We start from the raw sequence: 19,166 nt of genomic DNA on the forward strand, positions 1-19,166 counted from the left end.
GAAACAGGCATTTACCACCTATGGGTAGGAAACATACACAGCATAAAAGGACTTAGGGGAAAAGTTTATATAGAAATGTCATCTTGCATTCATCTGCCACTGCAGCTGCAGTTTCAGCACAACTGACTGTCCTGCAGGGGACAGCAGATAGATTCCCAGTACTGCCATGGATTTTTCCTTTGTGGAAAGGCTGGAACAGAGAGCTCTCAGCCTGCTGATGCCAGTTGAGGAGCTACTTGACCTAGTAGCAGAAGCAGCAGTGACAGGTGCACTAACCTGCTAATGGCGTGGAGAGAGTTAAGCTGGTCACATGCAACTCTGTACTGCATCTCGATGAGGCCATGGCTGAGGGGGGGGGTCCCTGATGGTTGTTCGGGCCCACTTGGACGGTGGCCAGAACGGTGGTGTAACTTCCATGTAGGTTATGTCTCATCATTAAAGTGAAGAGACAGTGGGTACACTAACCAATTTCATTTATAATTATTCCATTTCAGTAGGAGTGTTTGTCATGTATTCCAGTGACATGATTCATGTTAGAAAGACCCATGTTTCATAATGTTGGAGTTCTGTGTGGTGAAGTTTGAATGGAGTGAAATAAAATGTTTAGAACTGTAACTTAACACTAATTTACATTCATCACATAAATGCATTGAAGATTTTACATAACTCACTTTATTTGATGTTATTAAAATTATGTGTGTTTAATTAGTCAATTCTGCCTAGAAATTTGTTCATGGAGTCTGAGGTCTTACCCACCAATAGGCTTCAGGCTTCTAAACTGAATTTCTGGCCATCAAACTTCAATTTTTTGTGGTTTCTCTAAATTTCTAAAAGTAAATGCTGGGAATATACCTTTTAAAAACACACGACTGTTGTCATATCCTGTCCTCCTCAATTCCAGCTTGTATTCTGTCTTCACTGAGGTCATTGTCAGTGTGAGATCTCATAAAAATCATCTTCCTGATTGATTAGCACAACTTTATTTAAACCATTTCAGGAATATGTCAGGAATGTTCCTTTAAATACATTGCAGCTTATTTCCGTCAGTATATTTATTCCACAAGGAAAATTCTCACCATTTGGTGTTTACGTAATCAACTGAATCTTAAACATTTAATGCCCATTTTCTGGGGAAGAAAAGTGATACATGCTTTTCTTTTTATGTTTGTTTCCTTCTGTGAAGTTCACACCTCGAACAGACAGTAAGAAAGTATATATAGTAATTGTATTAGTACAGTAGCACCTAGTTTCACTGACAAGGCTAAATGTTTTCTGTAAGTTATGAAAGTGTCATCTGATGATAATGCACTATACTTGTCTCAGGAAAGTAGGAAAAAAGAGCACTCCTGGCCAAGAGAAGTCTGCTAGTATCAAACATAGGCCTTAATTTGTGAGAATGTACATTTGGAGCACACATTGTATGGCAGTGAAAAAAGGACTGCGGGTAAACTGGAAAAGAAGATAGTCGAAGCATTTGAGATGTGGTGCTACAGGCGAATGTTGATAATTAGGTGAACTGATAAGGGAAGGAATGAGTAGGTTCTGGGTAGAATCGGAGAGGAAAGGAATATGTGGAAAACAGTGACTAGAAGAAGGGACAGGATGATAGGACATCTGTTAAGACATCATGGAATGACTTCCATGTTACTAGAGGGAACTGTAGAGGGCAAAAACTGTAGAGGAAGACAGATTGGAATACATCCAGCAAATAATTAAGGATGAACCTGCCATCCTTCCATCCTGCCCTGAGATGAAGTAGTTGGCACAGGAGAGGAATTCATGGCATGCTGCATCAAACCAGTTGGAAGACTATTGATAAAAAAAAGAAAAAATAATTTTTGAAGACAGATATGGTCTCAAATTTTGCAACTGTTTCCTCAGTCCACACCTGACGCACTAACAAGATCTTGCATGACACCTCCTGGCACTGGTCATATTCCAGGGCTTGCCCCACAATTGGGGGAGAAACATCAGCTCCTAGCCATGTAGCACTGGTGGTTCTCACACCATTGGTACGGCCAGAGATGCCTAGTCATTCTCTGACTCTGTGGTCATCAGGAATGATGACACCTTTCAGGATGCCCGCTCTCAAGACGAGGACCAGCAGCCACAGGCTGTAGGCCGAAGAAAAGCACAACCCTCTTTGCTCCTGGAACGTAAAATGGGAAATATTCACAGAAATCGAAGTCTCTCAAGGATAAGAAGGATAAGCAGAAAGATAAACTACTTTCTGAGGCTTCATATTTTCTGCTCCCCACCCTTGCAAAGGTGAAGCCTCTGCACCTTGATGACAGATCTCCAAACAGGCAGACTTCGGCCTGTAGTGAAGGAATCATACACATCTTTTCCATCCACCACTTTCTCAGGCCTGACTCCAACGCTTTTTCAATGGAACTGTGATGTGCTCTCGTCAACTGACCAAATTTCATCATTTACTAGCTACTTATTTTGTAATTGGTGTAGCACTTCAGGAAATGCGCTTTATGGTAACTCTTTCTCTCCTCTGAAAAACTACAAATCCTGTTGTACTAATGTTAATTTTGAGAGTGCGTCTGGTGGGGTTTGTACCCTGATATTCTGATATTTTCAGTGAGCAGGTGCCCCCTTTACCACTGAACTAAAGGTTGTGGCTGTTAGTGTCATATCTGTTTGGAAGACAATTTATAATGTTTACCTACCATCAGATGGACCTTTCCATTATCATGAGCTGTTAGAGTTAGTGGAACAGCTACCTCCCCCTATTCATCTTATTGGGGGACTTAAATGCCCGTAATTCCCTATGGGGCGGTGACAGTGTCTCACAGAGGCCGGGTACTGGGACACCTCCTTTCTGAATTGGACATCTGCCTACTCAGCACTGGAGCTACAACACATTTCAGTGCAGCCCACAGAACATACTGGACTATTGATCTCACAGTTTGCAACCTGAGTACTTTACCCCCGATTCAGTGACAAGTCTATGGTGATCCTATTGACAGTGAATGTTTTCGTATTGTTTTCTCCCTCTCCATTTGCAGACATAAAGCAGGATACTATTATTCACGCTGCTGCAGCAATGCTACCCTACGCCTGGCTCATTCCAGTGACTGCTGGTGCCACAGTGGTCTGAAGGTAGTCAGAGCTATCAGGGAATGCCAAAGGGTGCTTCAGCTGTGCAAGTGCCTTGGCTAATTTAATACCATTCGAGTGACTCTGGGAAAAAGTGCCGTTTTAATTGAGAACAGGGAGTGATGTTGGGAGCAATATGTATCATCTCATCGTCTCAAGTATGCACCAAATTCCACCACATTTGTGCCCATCAACCACCCATGGTGTTTACTGGCATCCTTGGTTAATAGTAACATCTGCACTGATTCTGTGGGAATTGTCAAATGTTTTGCAGTGCATTTAGCTGAAGTGTCTGCTAGCAGTAATTACCATCTTCATTTCCTGACACAGAAACACCTAACTGAGTGCCACCTGCCATCCTTCCAAGCACATGGTTCTGTTGTACAGCATCCCTGTTAGTGAATGGGAATTTCGTGGTGCTTCTGTGGCATGTGAAGGTGTGTCCCATGGAGCCGACAAAATCCACAATCAAATGCTGTAACATGTTTGGTGCAACAACATGAAACATATCGTCCGCATTTTAGTTGCATTTGGCAGGAAGGAGAATTTCCCCCTCACTGGCGAGAAGGTAGTATTACTCCTGTCCTGAAATTGGGAAAGGACCCACAATAGCCATTTGAACACATGATCAACCGTCATCTTTGCTGTTGCCTTGGCGGTGGAGGTCATATATTAAGATTCCAAAGTGACTTTTGGGCTTTCTGGTCCACTGCATATCTTGATTTCTCTGTTCTTAGACTTACAGAATGCGTACAATACCTGGTGATGTTGCGTACTACTTACACTGCATGTAGCTGGTTTCTGGGTCAGTTTATCCATTTTTATGCAGTTTCCTATATCTCAGACTTTTTCATGTCCAGATACGTTCAGTTCTCAGTCATCCAAATATATACAGGAAACTGGAGTCCCTCAGGGATGGGTTCTAAGTGTAACACTGTTTGCTATTGCCATTGATGGTATCATTAACACAGTGGTCCTCACAATCTCTACATCGCTGTATGTGGATGATCTTTACCTGTACTACGCGTGCCCATCGCTGATCGCCAATTTCGGGGGTTGTCCGGAGAGTATATGATTGAGTCCTGAATCATACCTACCAATTTGCTCCTGTAAAATCGTGAGTTGTGCATCTTTGCTAACTCTAGACTTTGTACCTGCACCCAAAATTTATCTTGGTGACGAGTTATTTGAAGTCATTGTAACTTGTCACTTCTTAGGTATTTTATTTGACGACAAGCTAACTTGGATGCCACATGTGTGCTGGCTCAAGATAACCTGCATGAAGAAGCTAAATGCTCTCCACTTTCTTAGTAACTCCTCAAGGGGCACAGACCGCATACTGCTACTTAGATTTTAGAATGCTGACATTATACTGCTTGGACTTTGAATGTGTTGCCTATGGATCGGCAGCACCGACCGTACTGAACTTGGAACGAGTTCCTCACACTGGTGTGCAGTTGGAAATGGAGCCCTTCTGTCTGAGCACTGTTGACAGGCAACCTCCTGGTGGCAGACATTGTCCCAATGCTGCGGGTTAGATGACAGCAGCTTCTGGCTAATTACACATCACAATCTATCAGATGCCTACTTACATGTCACTCAACACTGTTCCATAACCAGCAGTTCAGACTGTTTGTGTAGTGCCTAAAATTGGGTGGACCAGCTGTGATCACTCAATACTCTAGTGAAGGGCCACCAACAGCTCTCTTTAGCATGTGTTCCCAGGCTCCCTCTCGACACCATCTGTGGTCTGTAGCCTGTTAAGATACAGTTGGACGTCTTTTGTAACCAAAAGGACGACACTGATCCTATCCTTCTTAGACACGTTTCGTTTCATCCTCCACAGTTACTCTAATTCAGTACGCATCTACATGGATAGATTAAAAATCAATAACTGGGTTGGTTATACTTTTGCACATGCAAGGGGACATGAGAAGCACTCTCTGCCAAGTGCCTGCAGTCTCCTGTGCATCAAATCAAATGATTTGAAAATTGTACGTAATGAGATGAGTATATCACATATACACTGCAGAGTTGGTTGCCATTTTTCAGGCTTTGCGGTACGTCAAATCCCTGGCCACGACGAACTTTGATAGTTAGCAGTTTCTGAAGTTGCTTAAAAGGCATATCCCTGTATTAGCCTCCCAAAAATGTTGCCGACATCCAGGACTTATTGGCTGACCTTTACAGCTCAGCTCTGGAAAGTCAGTGATCTTCATCTTGACATCAAGCCACATAGGTATTGCAGGAAGTGAACGTGCCTATTGTCTAACCAAAGATGCAGCTATATGATATGATCATGATGCTGGAATACTGGCCACAGACAAGAGTACAACTTTGATGCGATATTTCGAGGCTCTGGCAGTCTGCTATGACCCAAAACAAGTTAAGAGTGATTAAGGGAGGGAGAGAGAGAGAGAGGGGGGGGGGATTTTGCACTAAATACTCCCCAAATTTGTGTTAGGGGCGGTTGTAGGGGGCAGAGCCTCCCCCCTACAGCAGGTACCTCCCATGTGGGCGCAGGTTACTTTCTTCCCTCCTCACCTTGTTGTGTCTTTAGACCCTCTTGTACTCAATGCTGCCTGGGTCATCTGTCTTCTTTTACCTATCAAACAATGGAAAATTCAGGATGGAATGTAAAAATATTATAAAACATAGTTTTGCTCTGTATCACTGTACATGCTAAGGACACTTGCTGGTGACTCCTTGACTATGGATGGGTTTCTTGCCCCCCTTGTACTGCCTCCTGTTTGTTCAGAAACCTGACACCAGGCCTGTAAACATGCAACTTTCCCCATAGAACATCTTCATGCCTTCCCCTCAGTCTGCATGATATACTAAAAGTGGGACATTTTCTTGTAAAAGAGTTAAATTTTGATCATGTATTGGAACATGATAGTGTGATAGTTACCCTTCTTCATTATTAACCTCGACTCTGAGTAAGTTATCTTCAATTGTGTAGTATTGATTACTTATGAAAGTTTAACAGTCTTTTCAAACAGCTTTATTTTAGTAATTATTTCATCATCTTGGGGAAATTTATTATTCAGTTTAATTCCCTGACAGAAAATGCTGTTTAGAGTATTTGATTTTCATTGGTAAATTTAAGTCCAAGCTTGCTTTTGTTCCGTAATTATGTATAAAACTATTAGTGAAACATTTAGAAGCATTTTCATTGATTTGCCCAACAGATTGGTAGATGTGCTCACTTACTGCCGTAATGATACCCAATTTTTTAAATAATTATTCACAATGAGCCCGACTACTGCTTACAGCTGTCGCTCTTATGGCCCCTTCCTGCAGTTAAAAATTGTCCCTGTTTTTGTCGTGTATCCCTTAAAAAAAAAAAAAAAAAAATCCCATAATGGAGAATGTAGTATATGTAGAAATAGTATGACATAACAAGACATTGGCCTTTACAGATTGATAATATATCACTGGTACATGTGGACTGGAAAACATGTATCCCTCTCCACATGTACCAGCCAATTATTATAATGTAAAATGTATTGGAAGCTTGAGAATGACCATAGGCTGAAATTGGCCAGTCGCATAGATAATAAAAAGAATATAGCTCAGGTGGCTCAAAAAATACTCAATTCCGCAGCTGTGTCCTCTACACTGAAGTGCACACTATTTTCTTAATGTCCAACATTAGATTATTACATTCTGCCCTGTTGTGAACATCATAGTCACTGGATAAGACACTGTAACTCCATTAGACGAAGAAAATCAAACCCTCAAGGATGTTCATATGGATTTGTTTATAGATTTGGCCTTTAAAAATGGTACTGCCCTGGGTACTTGATATTCAACACCTGTATCAGATTCATTTATGACATTTCCATGATTGGACTCTTGGCAGGGACAACCATACCTCCTTATTCCATAACCTTAAAACCTACTCCCAAATGCACTTCCTTATCAACCCACTGGTCCATCTCCCTAGCTGATGATCGCCACCTCTCAGGTGGCTCGATAAATATGTCCATTCATACAAAGTGCACTAACCACCAACAGTACCTGCACTTTGACAGTTGACACCTGTTCCATGTTGGAATCTCTCTTCCCCCACAGCCTCACCATGTGTGGATGCCAGTTCTACAGTGGAAAGCAGAAGTTGTCAAAAGATATTGTTAACCTTACTAGAGCCTTCATTGACTGTCAATATCCTATCCAGATCATCCACAAACAGATATCCCTTGGCATCTCCTCCAATGACACAAGTAACCATGTTAACCCTCCACCAACCAGCACTTCTTTAAACACCCTGTGCCTCCCTGGTCTTGAAAAGCCAAATCACATTGACTACCTCTTATTGTGCCCTGAGATAAGGTATATCGACCCACATCATCCAGAGTAGTGTCCTATCAAGTAACTAACTGTCCACTCACACGAATGGCCACAGCCAAACTGTGGCAGACTACAAATTTTGCTATCCAGTTCACAAATATGCTGTGTACCGCTCCTTCCACATCAGCTTGTATACTGCATTTTCTCGCCATTCCGCCCGCCCCCCTGCTGCTGCGCAATCTCTCTCTCTCTCTCTCTCTCTCTCTCTCCTCTCTCTCTCTCTCTCTCTCTCTCTCTCCCTCCCTCCTGTCCATCCTTTTTTCCCCCAAACCTGTCCATTATTCTCACCCCTCTTGTCTGCTTCACCGCACACACACGCATCCTATTGAAATCCATTTGCCTCGTTGTGTAGCTGCAGAGTCATCTTGTGAAAGACTTGTCTCTCACTATCCTGCTACCCCCCTTCCTTGCTCATGCATTTTTCTGCACTCCCCCCCCCCCCCCCCCCCCCCCCGACAACACTTTCCCCACCTCCATTTACCCAGGCAACAGCTTTCAATAATTGATATTGAATGATCAGTACCGCCACCATTGCGAGTGTGGAAGTTTAGGTGTCTATGTGGTTGTGTGCCTGAATGCATATTTTCTTGTAGGTATTACAAAAAATATGTTGAAAGGGTAGAGTTTTTGCAAGAATGACAAACTGCAACATCACATCCTTAAAATGAACAGTAATCTGTTGTTAGTGAATGACTTAAATTTAACTCATATACTTAATTCATATAATCCTTCTAATACAATGGTTCATCATATTTGGCTTCATTGTTATTGTTACTGCATTCTTGAAGAGAGTCTGTGTGAAATGTTTTTGGTTCATCTTGAGAGTTGTCTGTATACTTGAGTAGTTACTTTACATCTTTAGCCTTCTTACAACTGACATTGTTTTCTAATCTTAGTGATTGAGCACGGGCCATTTTGCGAATTTGACTGTCTCAAGTGCTGTTGGTTCTAGAATATTGATAGTGTGTGGGAACCATTTCAGATAGTACTAACAGGGGACATTGAATGTATACAGAGAAGACCGCACAAAGGGTCACAGGTTTGTTTGATCCTTGGGAGAGTATGACAGAGATACTGAAGGATCTGAACTGGAACACTCTTGAAGATAGTCGTAAACTATCCCAGAAAGTCTATTAAGAAAGTTTGAAGAACCAGCTTTAAGCGATTAATCTGGGAAGGAATATACACCACCACCCTACATATCGCTCACATAGGGATCGTGAGGACAAGATTAAAATAATCACTCCACACACAGAGGCATTCAAACACTCATTCTTCCCATGCTCCATATGAAAATGGAACAGGAAGAAACCCTAATAACAAGTACAACAAGAGGAACCCTCTGCCATGTATCTCACAGTGATTTGCAGAGTGTTGATGTAGCTGTAGATGGTAGTGTGATTATCTCTAGTATTTCAACTACTTCGAATACCCTTTAAGGAGGCATATAACTGTGGCCCACACTGTTGGAAAATAATGCGGGTTTTTGTGAAAACTTTAGATACTTTCTGAAAACAAAGTAGTGTCACTATCATCACTGAATTTTTGTTTTGTGAACCTTATGAGTCTGAGAAATTCTTAATATCAGTTCTCAATTCTTCAGCACCTAGTGTTATTTCTCTACATTTATTAATGCTATACAGCAGAAGCAATTTGATTAGCTCCACATGACATTTGTTTTGAATTTCATCGTGTTGTTGTTGTGGTCATCAGTCCAGAGACTGGTTTGATGCAGCTCTCGCTGCTACTCTATCCTGTGCAAGCTTCATCATCTCCCAGTACGTACCGCAACCTACATCATTCATCTCTTGATCTCCCTCTACGATTTTTACCCTCCACACTGCCCTCCAATGCTAAATTGGCGATCCCTTGATGCCTCAGAACATGTCCTACCAACCGATCCCTTCTTCTGGTCAAGTTGTGCCACAAACTTCTCTTCTCCCCAATCCTATTCGATACTTCCTCATTAGTTATGTGATCTACCCATCTAATCTTCCGCATTCTTCTGTAGCACCACATTTCGAAAGCTTCTATTCTCTTCTTGTCCAAACTATTTATCGTCCATGTTTCACTTCCATACATGGCTACACTCCATACAAATACTTTCAGACATGACTCCCTGACACTTAAATCTATACTCGATGTAAACAAATTTCTCTTCTTCAGAAACGCTTTCCTTGCCATTGCCAGTCTACATTTTATATCCTCTCTACTTCAACAATCATCAGTTATTTTGCTCCCCAAATAGCAAAACTCCTTTACTACTTTAAGTGTGTCATTTCCTAATCTAATTCCCGCAGCATCACCCGACTTAATGCAACTACATTCCATTATCCTCGTTTTGCTTTTGTTGATGTTCATCTTATACCCTCCTTTCAAGACACAGTCCATTCCGTTCAACTGCTCTTAAAAGTCCTTTGCTGTCTTTGACAGAATTACAATGTCATCAGTGAACCTCAAAGTTTTCTAATATCTTCTCCATGGATTTTAATACCTACTCTGAATTTGTCTTTTGTTTCCTTCACTGCTTGCTCAATATACAGATTGAATAACATCGGGGAGAGACTACAACCCTGTCTCACTCCCTTCCCAACCACTCATTCCCTTTCATGTCCCTTGACTCTTATAACTGCCATCTGGTTTCTGTTCATATTGTAAATAGCCTTTCGCTCCCTGTATTTTACCCCTGCCACCTACAGAATTTGAAAAAGAGTATTCCAGTCAACATTGTCAAAAGCTTTCTCTAAGTCTACAAATGCTAGAAACATAGGTTTGCCCTTCCTTAATCTAGCTTCTAAGATAAGTCGTAAGGTCAGTATTGCCTCACGTGTTCCAACATTACTACGGAATCCAAACTGATCTTCTTCGAGGTCGGCTTCTACCAGTTTTTCCATTCGTCTGTAAAGAATTCGCGTTATTATTATGCAGCTGTGACTTATTAAACTGATAGGACGGTAATTTACACATCTGTCAACACCTGCCTTCTTTGGGATTGGAATTATTATATTCTTTTTGAAATCTGAGGGTATTTCACCTGTCTCGTACATCTTTCTCACGAGATGGTAGAGTTTTGTCATGACTGGCTCTCCCAAAGCCGTCAGTAGTTCTAATGGAATGTTGTCTACTCCGGGGGCCTTGTTTCGACTCGTGTCTTTCAGTGCTCTGTCAAACTCTTCATGCAGAATTGTATCTCCCATTTCGTCTTCATCTACATCATCTTCCATTTCCGTAATATTGTCCTCAAGTACATCGCCCTTGTATAGGGCCTCTATATACTCTTGCCACCTTTCTGCTTTCCCTTCTTTGCTTGGAACTGGGTTTCCATCTGAGCTCTTGATATTCATGCAAGTGGTTCTCTTATCTCCAAAGGTCTCTTTAATTTCCTTGTAAGCAGTATCTATCTTACCCCTAGTGAGATAAGCCTCTACATCCTTACATTTGTCCTGTAGTCATCCCTGCTTAGCCATTTTGCACTTCCTGTCGATCTCATTTTTGAGAAGTTTGTATTCCTTTTTGCCTGCTTCACTTGCTGCATTTTTGTATTTTCTCCTTTCATCAATTAAATACTGTATCTCTTCTGTTACCCAAGGATTTCTACTAGCCCTCGTATTTTTACCTACTTGATCCTCTGCTGCCTTCACTACTTCATCCTCTGCTGCCTTCACTACTTCATCCCTCAAAGCTACCCATTCTTCTTCTACTGTATTTCTTTCCCATATTCCTGTCAGTTGTTCCCTAATGCTTTCCCTGAAACTCTGTATAACCTCTGGTTTAGTCTGTTTATCCAGGTCCCATCTCCTTAAATTCCCACCTTTTTGCAGTTTTTATCTACAGTTCATAACCAATAGATTGTGGTCAGAGTCCACAGTTGCCCCTGGAAATGTCTTACAATTTAAAACCTGGTTCCTAAATCTCTGTATTACCATAATATAATCTATCTGATACCTTCTAGTATCTCCAAGATTCTTCCGTGTATACAACCTTCTTTCATGATTCTTGAACCAAGTGTTAGCTATAATTAAGTTGTGCTCTGTGCAAAATTCTACCAGGCAGCTTCCTCTTTCATTTCTTAGCCCCAATCCATATTCACCTACTATGTTTCCTTCTCTCCCTTTTCCTACTACCGAATTCCAGTCACCCATGACTATTAAGTTTTCGTCACCCTTCACTATCTGAATAATTTCTTTTATTTCATCATACATTTCTTCAATTTCTTCGTCATCTGGAGAGCTAGTTGGTATATAAACTTGTACTACTGTAGTATGCCTGCGCTTCGTATCTACCTTTGCCACAATAATGTGTTCACTATGCTGTTTGTAATAGCTTACCCGCATTCCTATTTTCCTATTCATTATTATACCTACTCCTGCATTACCCCTATTTGATTTTGTGTTTACAACCCTGTAGTCACCTGACCAGAAGTCTTGTTCCTCCTGCCACCGAACTTCACTAATTCCCACTATATCTAACTTTAACCTATCCATTTCCCTTTTTAAATTTTCATCATATGAGTATGTAATTGTAGATCACCAAATTAAAAAGGTGGCATATTAATATTAAGGTATACTTTACGTATATTAATATGTTTATTGCCATATGTATAAAAATGATCTCTCACAGAAATGCTGAGTAAATAACAATCAATCCTTTATATAACTTTTGTGTAATTCATACAAAATTTAAATCTTGGGGCATTGGATGTTGTCTGGTTCACCTATTCAGTTATATAAAAATGAAAATTATAGAATCTTACACCGTCTTGGATAAATTTCTGCAGCCACCCAATGTGCACAGCTACGTGTGTGCCAAAAGAGGTTGAAATCTATGAACATTGTATTATTGATTTAATTCTTGGAAAAAAATAGTATCACCCTTAGCAGCTTATTATAAGTAATGGGCATTTGTTTAGTTTGTATTATAGTTGTTATAACTGAATAAACTTCAGAAGGCACTAAGTAAATAAAGAGGTTTTCTGTTGCTCACAGTGAATCTTCCACCACACACTGTTATGGGCAAGTAATTAAGCTTGTAAAACATAAACAGCATTTTATTACTTACTGTTAGAGACATAGCTGAAGTTTTATTCATCACAGGAGTTCATTGTCTTTAGTAGTGAAACCAGTCAAAGACATCAGTTGTTGAAGTTTTAATGTAGTTCTGTTGCTTATATGATTTCTAAAGTTAATAGTAATAACAATAAAAACTATTTCAGGCTGGCAGAAACTTCCCACAAGAAACACCAGTGAAACACTTAAAACGACTGATGGGAGTTCATCCAGATTCCTACCTCTTCCAACCACCTGTTCAGAGACATGCAGTAGAGGACTTGGAAATTCCAGAGGAGTTCGATTCCCGTGAGAAATGGTCCTTCTGCCCTACAATAAAGGAGATTCGGGATCAAGGATCCTGTGGTTCCTGTTGGGTAAGTTCAGAATAAAATTCCTTTTTTCCCAGGCAACATTTTGTTTTTTTATGTTGTAAAGAACATTTTTAATTTTGGTGTCTACAAAAGGTGTCAAATTTTCCCAGTATTGCTGTTATATACACAGTGAGGAGGAGAGGGGCTACTTGAAGTAGGTTGTATTCAGCTTAATTTTGTCAGATTTCTACTGCCTGTCCAAGATTAATTTCCATTTTACCTTTCAGTATATGAACATAAAATGTTTCTTAACATTATGAACCAACAATTTTAATGCATATAGAAAAGCACTACATTTTGTAAACTATAATCATAATGGAATTTTAAACATAATCATCACAATCTAATCCATCTTATTAGTGTGTACTATAATGTATTAAATGGGTGTGACATGTGTGTCTCTAGGTCCAGAGACCTCCATTATCATAGTCCGTAATTCAGTATTGTACCACTGAACGGAGGAACTGTGTATGCTTTTTTCTTTTTATGTTTTTACCCCTTTGTGTTCATGGCATTATAAATTCTAAATGAATTGAAATTCCACTGTTTATTAGATAGAGGATGACTTTTTGACTGTTTAATCAAAGCTACTGATCTGCATAATCAGTTCCTTTCATGTGGGCAATGTATTGATTTGCACACTGGCTTCAATATATCCTTTGGTTTTTCTGTTTTTCTTTCCTGTATTTTGAGACATAAGCATCGAGAATGGTTGATTGTCAGATGTCCTGCTTGTCTTTCCTTAAGAGGATGGTTACCTTTCCTACAGAAAACTCAGCTCTGGGCTTTCTTCTTTCTTGATGCTTTGCATTTCAGAATTTGTGGTAAACCTTTGTCCATTCTAATAGTACCACAGATTCTGATTTTGTCTTTCAGTAGTAATTATGCAGTAGAGGAACTGTTATAACAATGATCCTGATATATGTGGTGCCACATGGCAAGACATTTGCCAAGAATGGAGAGAACAGATTCTTCAGATTTCTTCCCTTCAGCAGTGCAAATATCCAAATTGCAGATATAACCTATAGCATTCTCGCACACCATCCTAACAAGTAACTCATGCTGCATAATTTTAGCGGTTCCTCTCCATGGACTTGTCCCCTCATGGCAAGACAACTGTTGGTTTGGTTTGTAAAGTATCCTGAATTTAGTGAAGAGATAATCCAGCACAGGGTGCACTTTGAAGAGTTTTCCAGAGCTATTGTTCAATTTTGTGTTCTCATTAAAGTGCCAGAATGTCCAAATCTGTTGAAAATTATTGCATCTCAAACTGAAAGTAATCTTTCCATCTTTTCCCTTGTTTGTCCCATCAGAGGAATTAGCCCAAGGAATTTTTTCATCTCTCTCTGTGTAACAGGAGACCACCTGGATGCTTTGGGTGACGTTTTCCATTTCACAGGCTTTATCATGGAAGGTGTGAAACTTCCTGAGAAAAAATTCGAAGATGTCATTACTAAAAATCAGGCTAATCACAGAAGCTACAGACTCACATTGCATTGAAAATTTAATGGCCTCAGGATGATCTTCAAATAGTAGAATGTATGGTTGATTGTTACTTTCCCAGAAGTCAATTTTATCATTTCACAAACTTTAGCACCTTCATACTTATTTTCAGAATCACTCAACTGTGCCACCTTACGGTTCTTTAAGAGTCTAAAAATGTCACTGTCATTGTCCCCAGAACCGTACATACATTCCATCAGTGTCTTCGTTCTCACTAGGAACATTTAGTTACTCATCGGAAAAAACATCTGAAAGTATTTCAAAATTGTCCATTTCCCTTTGTTTTCTGAATAGAGCCGTCTCTAGAAGCAGGATGATCTTAAAGACTGAAATGGTAACTATTTGAAATATCAAAATACTCTCGCAATGCTAAATAAGCAAAAAGTATTAGAGACAGTCATTTTTGTTACATTGCATGTAGGTGTAAGCACCTAACTACATAAAGTCAACAGGCAGCATGTAGCAAATGCGAGTTCTCACGATCCGTTTGCAATAGATGGCACGTGAAACACAAGTAAACTCAGTACCCATCTCAATATGTTAATTGTCCAGGTTAGCAATTTGCAGAAAATGTGATTTACCGTAATGTAATTTGCTTTCTAACACTGGATAAGCGTGCCACAGTGCATCAAGGGAGTGCTTCATAAAAGGTGACCGATTCAACCATTCAGAACCATTTCCCCCTCTATGGGATAAAAATCTTCTTTCCACCAAAGTATTTTTGTTTACAACCAAACACAGGACACCAGTGCAATGCTGCCGAAGACTGTTAAATGTATTCTCCCCCACCCCCCTCCCCCATGCGAAGCAACTGACACACAGTCATCACTAAAGCAATTTATTTCTTTATTTTAGGCATTTGGTGCAGTGGAAGCAATGTCAGACAGAGTTTGCATTCATTCAAAAGGTGAAAAGAATTTCCACTTCTCAGCAGAAGACCTTGTATCTTGTTGTCACTCTTGTGGGTTTGGTTGCAACGGAGGTTTTCCAGGAGCCGCATGGTCATACTGGAAACGTAAAGGCATTGTCAGTGGTGGAGCTTACAATTCATCACAGGTAAGCAAAAATTTATATTTTATAGCTTGTGTGGCAGGCAGTTTAACTACACAAATTTCATGTCCTTTATTAAACCTATTTTGTGTATGGTATTCTCACTTTGATATGTAAGTTCACAGAAATATTTGCAATCTAATTGTAGCTTCATAACTGTTGTATCATAAAAATACTTTCGTTGTAATTGCCTTTTGCAGCTAGAGAGAAATTTGAATGTTGACAACATTTTAGATTTGTTTGAAAACAGCATGTGTGAATTGTCATATCATATACCATTTGTGAAAAGTAACATGAATTAGTTTAAATTCAAGGCAGGGGCAATATAGTAGCTATTGTATTAACTATGTTACACTGTGAAGTGCGGTGATATAATTATGTTGTGAACTTTTTGTGGGCAATTTTCGTAGTGCTTGGTGACTAATTGCTATTTATCATAAATTTGTACTACTAAGTGCCTATCCCAGAACCTGGTACCATTTTCAGGCTGCCTATGTCTGTTGATGCCACAACCCTCCAACCAGTGGCAGCAGGTGACCCTGAGGCATAACCTGGCTCCTTGGTCCATTCGTGCCTACGCTGTACTTCACAACATTATTCCCCAATGAAATAGTAGCAGTTTTTTTCAGCACCTGGCTGATCTATGACATCTTTTAAGCTCTTCACCTGCCTTCTGCATTGCCCTCCAGGAGACCGGGTTTCCAGCAATGCAGACCCCAACCCTTCGTGGATAACGTGGATGATGTAAGAACTGTTCTGCCTATGATTGGGATGTCAGGCAGAATTTGCTCATGTGTTTTAGACGTTTTGTATGGTGAATTCGTGCCTCTTAATACGTTCTTGAAGACTCACTGTTAGGATAAGGGCATTTCAGGAGATTACCATCTACAATGTTTGCCTCCCTCTCGATGTTGAAGTGTGTCGGAACATACTGTTTACATTGGTTTCTTAGCTCTCCCCATCTTTATTGGGGGTACTTCAAGTAGACTGTGCTGGTCCCCCTTGCTGGCTGGTGGCAGTGCTCACACCCCAGCCAGCTAATGTGAAAGCAGCTTAATGCAGTTAGCAGAGGCAGAACAGATAAACAGATCGCTGGGGTTCTAATAATGATTATCCAGCCAGTCTCTGACTTTTAACATGTCAGTGTTCGTTCACGTGTGGAATCTGGGATTATTATGGAAACTGAAGATAGAGGTGAAAGGTCACAATTCGAAATTTAGCAGGAAAAAAAAATGTATTCAGAGGTTATAGGTTCACATTATTCTGCCCAGGGCGTTCACTAATGAGCACTAGTCAAGAATACCCGAATAGAAAAATTTAGATAAAGTGCACAGAAATTACACAGCTTGAGGCAAACTTGCTTGAGCTATACGAAGATTGGTGCTGGGCTAGATGAAGACTGGAGAGAATGTGCTAGAGAGAGAGAGAGAGAGAGAGAGAGAGAGAGAGAGAAGCTGAACCAAATCATAAGACACCAATCGTCACAATGTGGAATCTTACCCTGCGTGTGTGCCTTAGATGTGGCTGAAGTGCAAGATGGTCACACTCGGCATGTAAATGAATATGTTGTGGCATTACCAACTTCTGTTAAACTTATACAGAATGAAAGGTGGCAAGTGCCTGTAGCAAAACAGATTTGCGAAGGAGACAAAGCTGCAGCTTTTGCTCCGCATTGGAGCTGAAACTAAATAAGGCTCATATGGCAATGGTCTGATCTTTTATGAAAGTGGATGTGCCACACTCTAGCAAGCTTCCAGCCCAAAAACCGGTGCCATTACCAACTTACAGGGAAGGGAAAGACCAAAGTCTACCAGCTGTGACAGAGAACTTATCACATCTCTTGCTGACGGAAGTTTCAAATTTTGGCATAGTCCCATCTGTTGGTAAAATGATACTTACTGTGTTCCTAAACCTTCGCTTGTAAAGAGAAGGAATTGTTTAAAACATGAATGGTTGCTGCCGTTTTGAGTAAATTAACAACCTCCATCAAAATGACTGTAGCCAAAATAGTTTCCAAATTTTGATTCCACAGTACTTCAGGAATGCGTACAATAATGTTTCCTACTTTCAGAATTTTTATTGAAGGGTTAAAATGCAAAGAACTTGTAATAAAATTAATGTAAAAAATGAATACATTAATGGACTGTTGATTATCAAAGGTTCTGAATGTGTAACCAGATTAAATAATATTTGATCAACACTATTTTCTTTAGTTATCTGACAGCAAGGGAGGGTGGTTGTGTACTGACACATTCACACATGTAATATCAATTCATGAACCTTTTTATTTGATGAAAAAAATGTAATACTGCTATTGTGCAAGGTTAAATTTGGGACTTTGTGGCAGATGAGGATGGATGGTTCAAGCTTCTAAGTCCACCTGTCTTCTGTAAGCACAAGTTGTTGGCAGTGCTCAGTGACATTTACCTAACATTTCATGATTGATTTGTCTTTATGTTGATTTTGTTTTTTGTAGGGATGTCAGCCTTATGAAATACCACCTTGTGAACACCATGTAAATGGCACTCGAATGCCATGCTCTGGAGAGGGTGGCAATACACCTCAGTGTGAGAAGCAGTGTGAAGACAGTTACCCTGTGTCATACTCTGAGGATTTGCATTATGGTAAGATATCTGTAGAGCATCAGTACGATAATCAATGTTTTAACAAAAATACATTTTTTAATAAAGTCAGAGGCGTTGTATCCTATTTTCAGTGTGTTTTATCTATACATACGGAAAGCAGTAAAAGAAGCCAAAGAATAATTTGGAGAAGGAATTAAAGTTCAGGGAGAAGAAATAACAACTTTGATGCCTCCAGACAACATTGCAATTTTGTTAGCGGCTTGGAAGAGCAGTTGAATGTAATGGACAGTGTCTTGAAAAGGAGATATGGGGTTAGCGTAAAAAAAAAAGCAAAATAGGGGTAATGGAATGTAGTCAAATTAATTTAGGCGATGGTGAGACAAGTACATTATGAAATGATACTATAATAGGTAAGGTTAATTTTGCTGTTGGGCAGTAAAATGACTGATGGTGGTCGAAGTAGATAGAATGAAATTGTAGACTGGGAATTTCAAGAAACATTTCTAAAGAAGAGAAATTTAACATCAGAAGTCTTTCCTGAAAGCATTTGTCTGGAGTGTAACCTTGTATAGAAGTGAAATGTGGTTGATAAGCAATCCAGATGAGATGAGACTGGATGCTTTTGAAATGTGACGCTAAAGAAGAATGCTGAAGATTGGAGGTGTAGATCATGTAATTGGATGTGGTATTCCAATATAACTGGGGAGAAAATTGTGTTCCTTAACTTGGCTAAAAGAAAGGGTCAGTTGATAGGACACATCTGAGGAGATATCAAGGAATCGCCAGTTTAGTATTTGAGGGAAGTGCATGTGGGCAGGTTCAGATGTTAGTAGCAGTAATTATTTGGATAATGTCAGGCTTGCACAAGATAGAGTAATGTGGAGAGCTGCATCAAACTAGTCTTTGGACTGAAGACAATGGCAACAACAACAACAAAATTGTATTTACTATTAAATAATGAATCTGGAATCCGGTCATTGAATACAATATTAGTTTAGGTTGGTGGTGTTAAAGTTAATGAAAGAAAAACTTCAGAAAAAGAAGCACCGACTGGAAATTTGAAGTGACCAAGTGTTTTATTGCTTTTCAGTAAAATCAGAAATCGGTGTAATTTCATAGTGTAAATCCTGCATCTCTTACTGTGGTTT

At 39.9% G+C, this 19,166-nt stretch overlaps 1 protein-coding gene across 1 annotated transcript in view; it reads left to right on the forward strand.

Moving 5' to 3' along the window:
• Nucleotides 1-19,166, forward strand: part of LOC126346021 (cathepsin B) — a 34,268-nt gene that overhangs the window by 2,229 nt on the left and 12,873 nt on the right. The window contains exons 2-4 of the mRNA XM_050002151.1: nt 12,674-12,883; nt 15,239-15,439; nt 17,910-18,057. Of these exons, the coding sequence (XP_049858108.1) occupies nt 12,674-12,883; nt 15,239-15,439; nt 17,910-18,057 (559 nt within the window). The remainder of the gene's footprint in view (nt 1-12,673; nt 12,884-15,238; nt 15,440-17,909; nt 18,058-19,166) is intronic.

This window comes from Schistocerca gregaria, chromosome 1 (assembly GCF_023897955.1).
Source record: "Schistocerca gregaria isolate iqSchGreg1 chromosome 1, iqSchGreg1.2, whole genome shotgun sequence".
Lineage (NCBI taxonomy): Eukaryota > Metazoa > Arthropoda > Insecta > Orthoptera > Acrididae > Schistocerca > Schistocerca gregaria.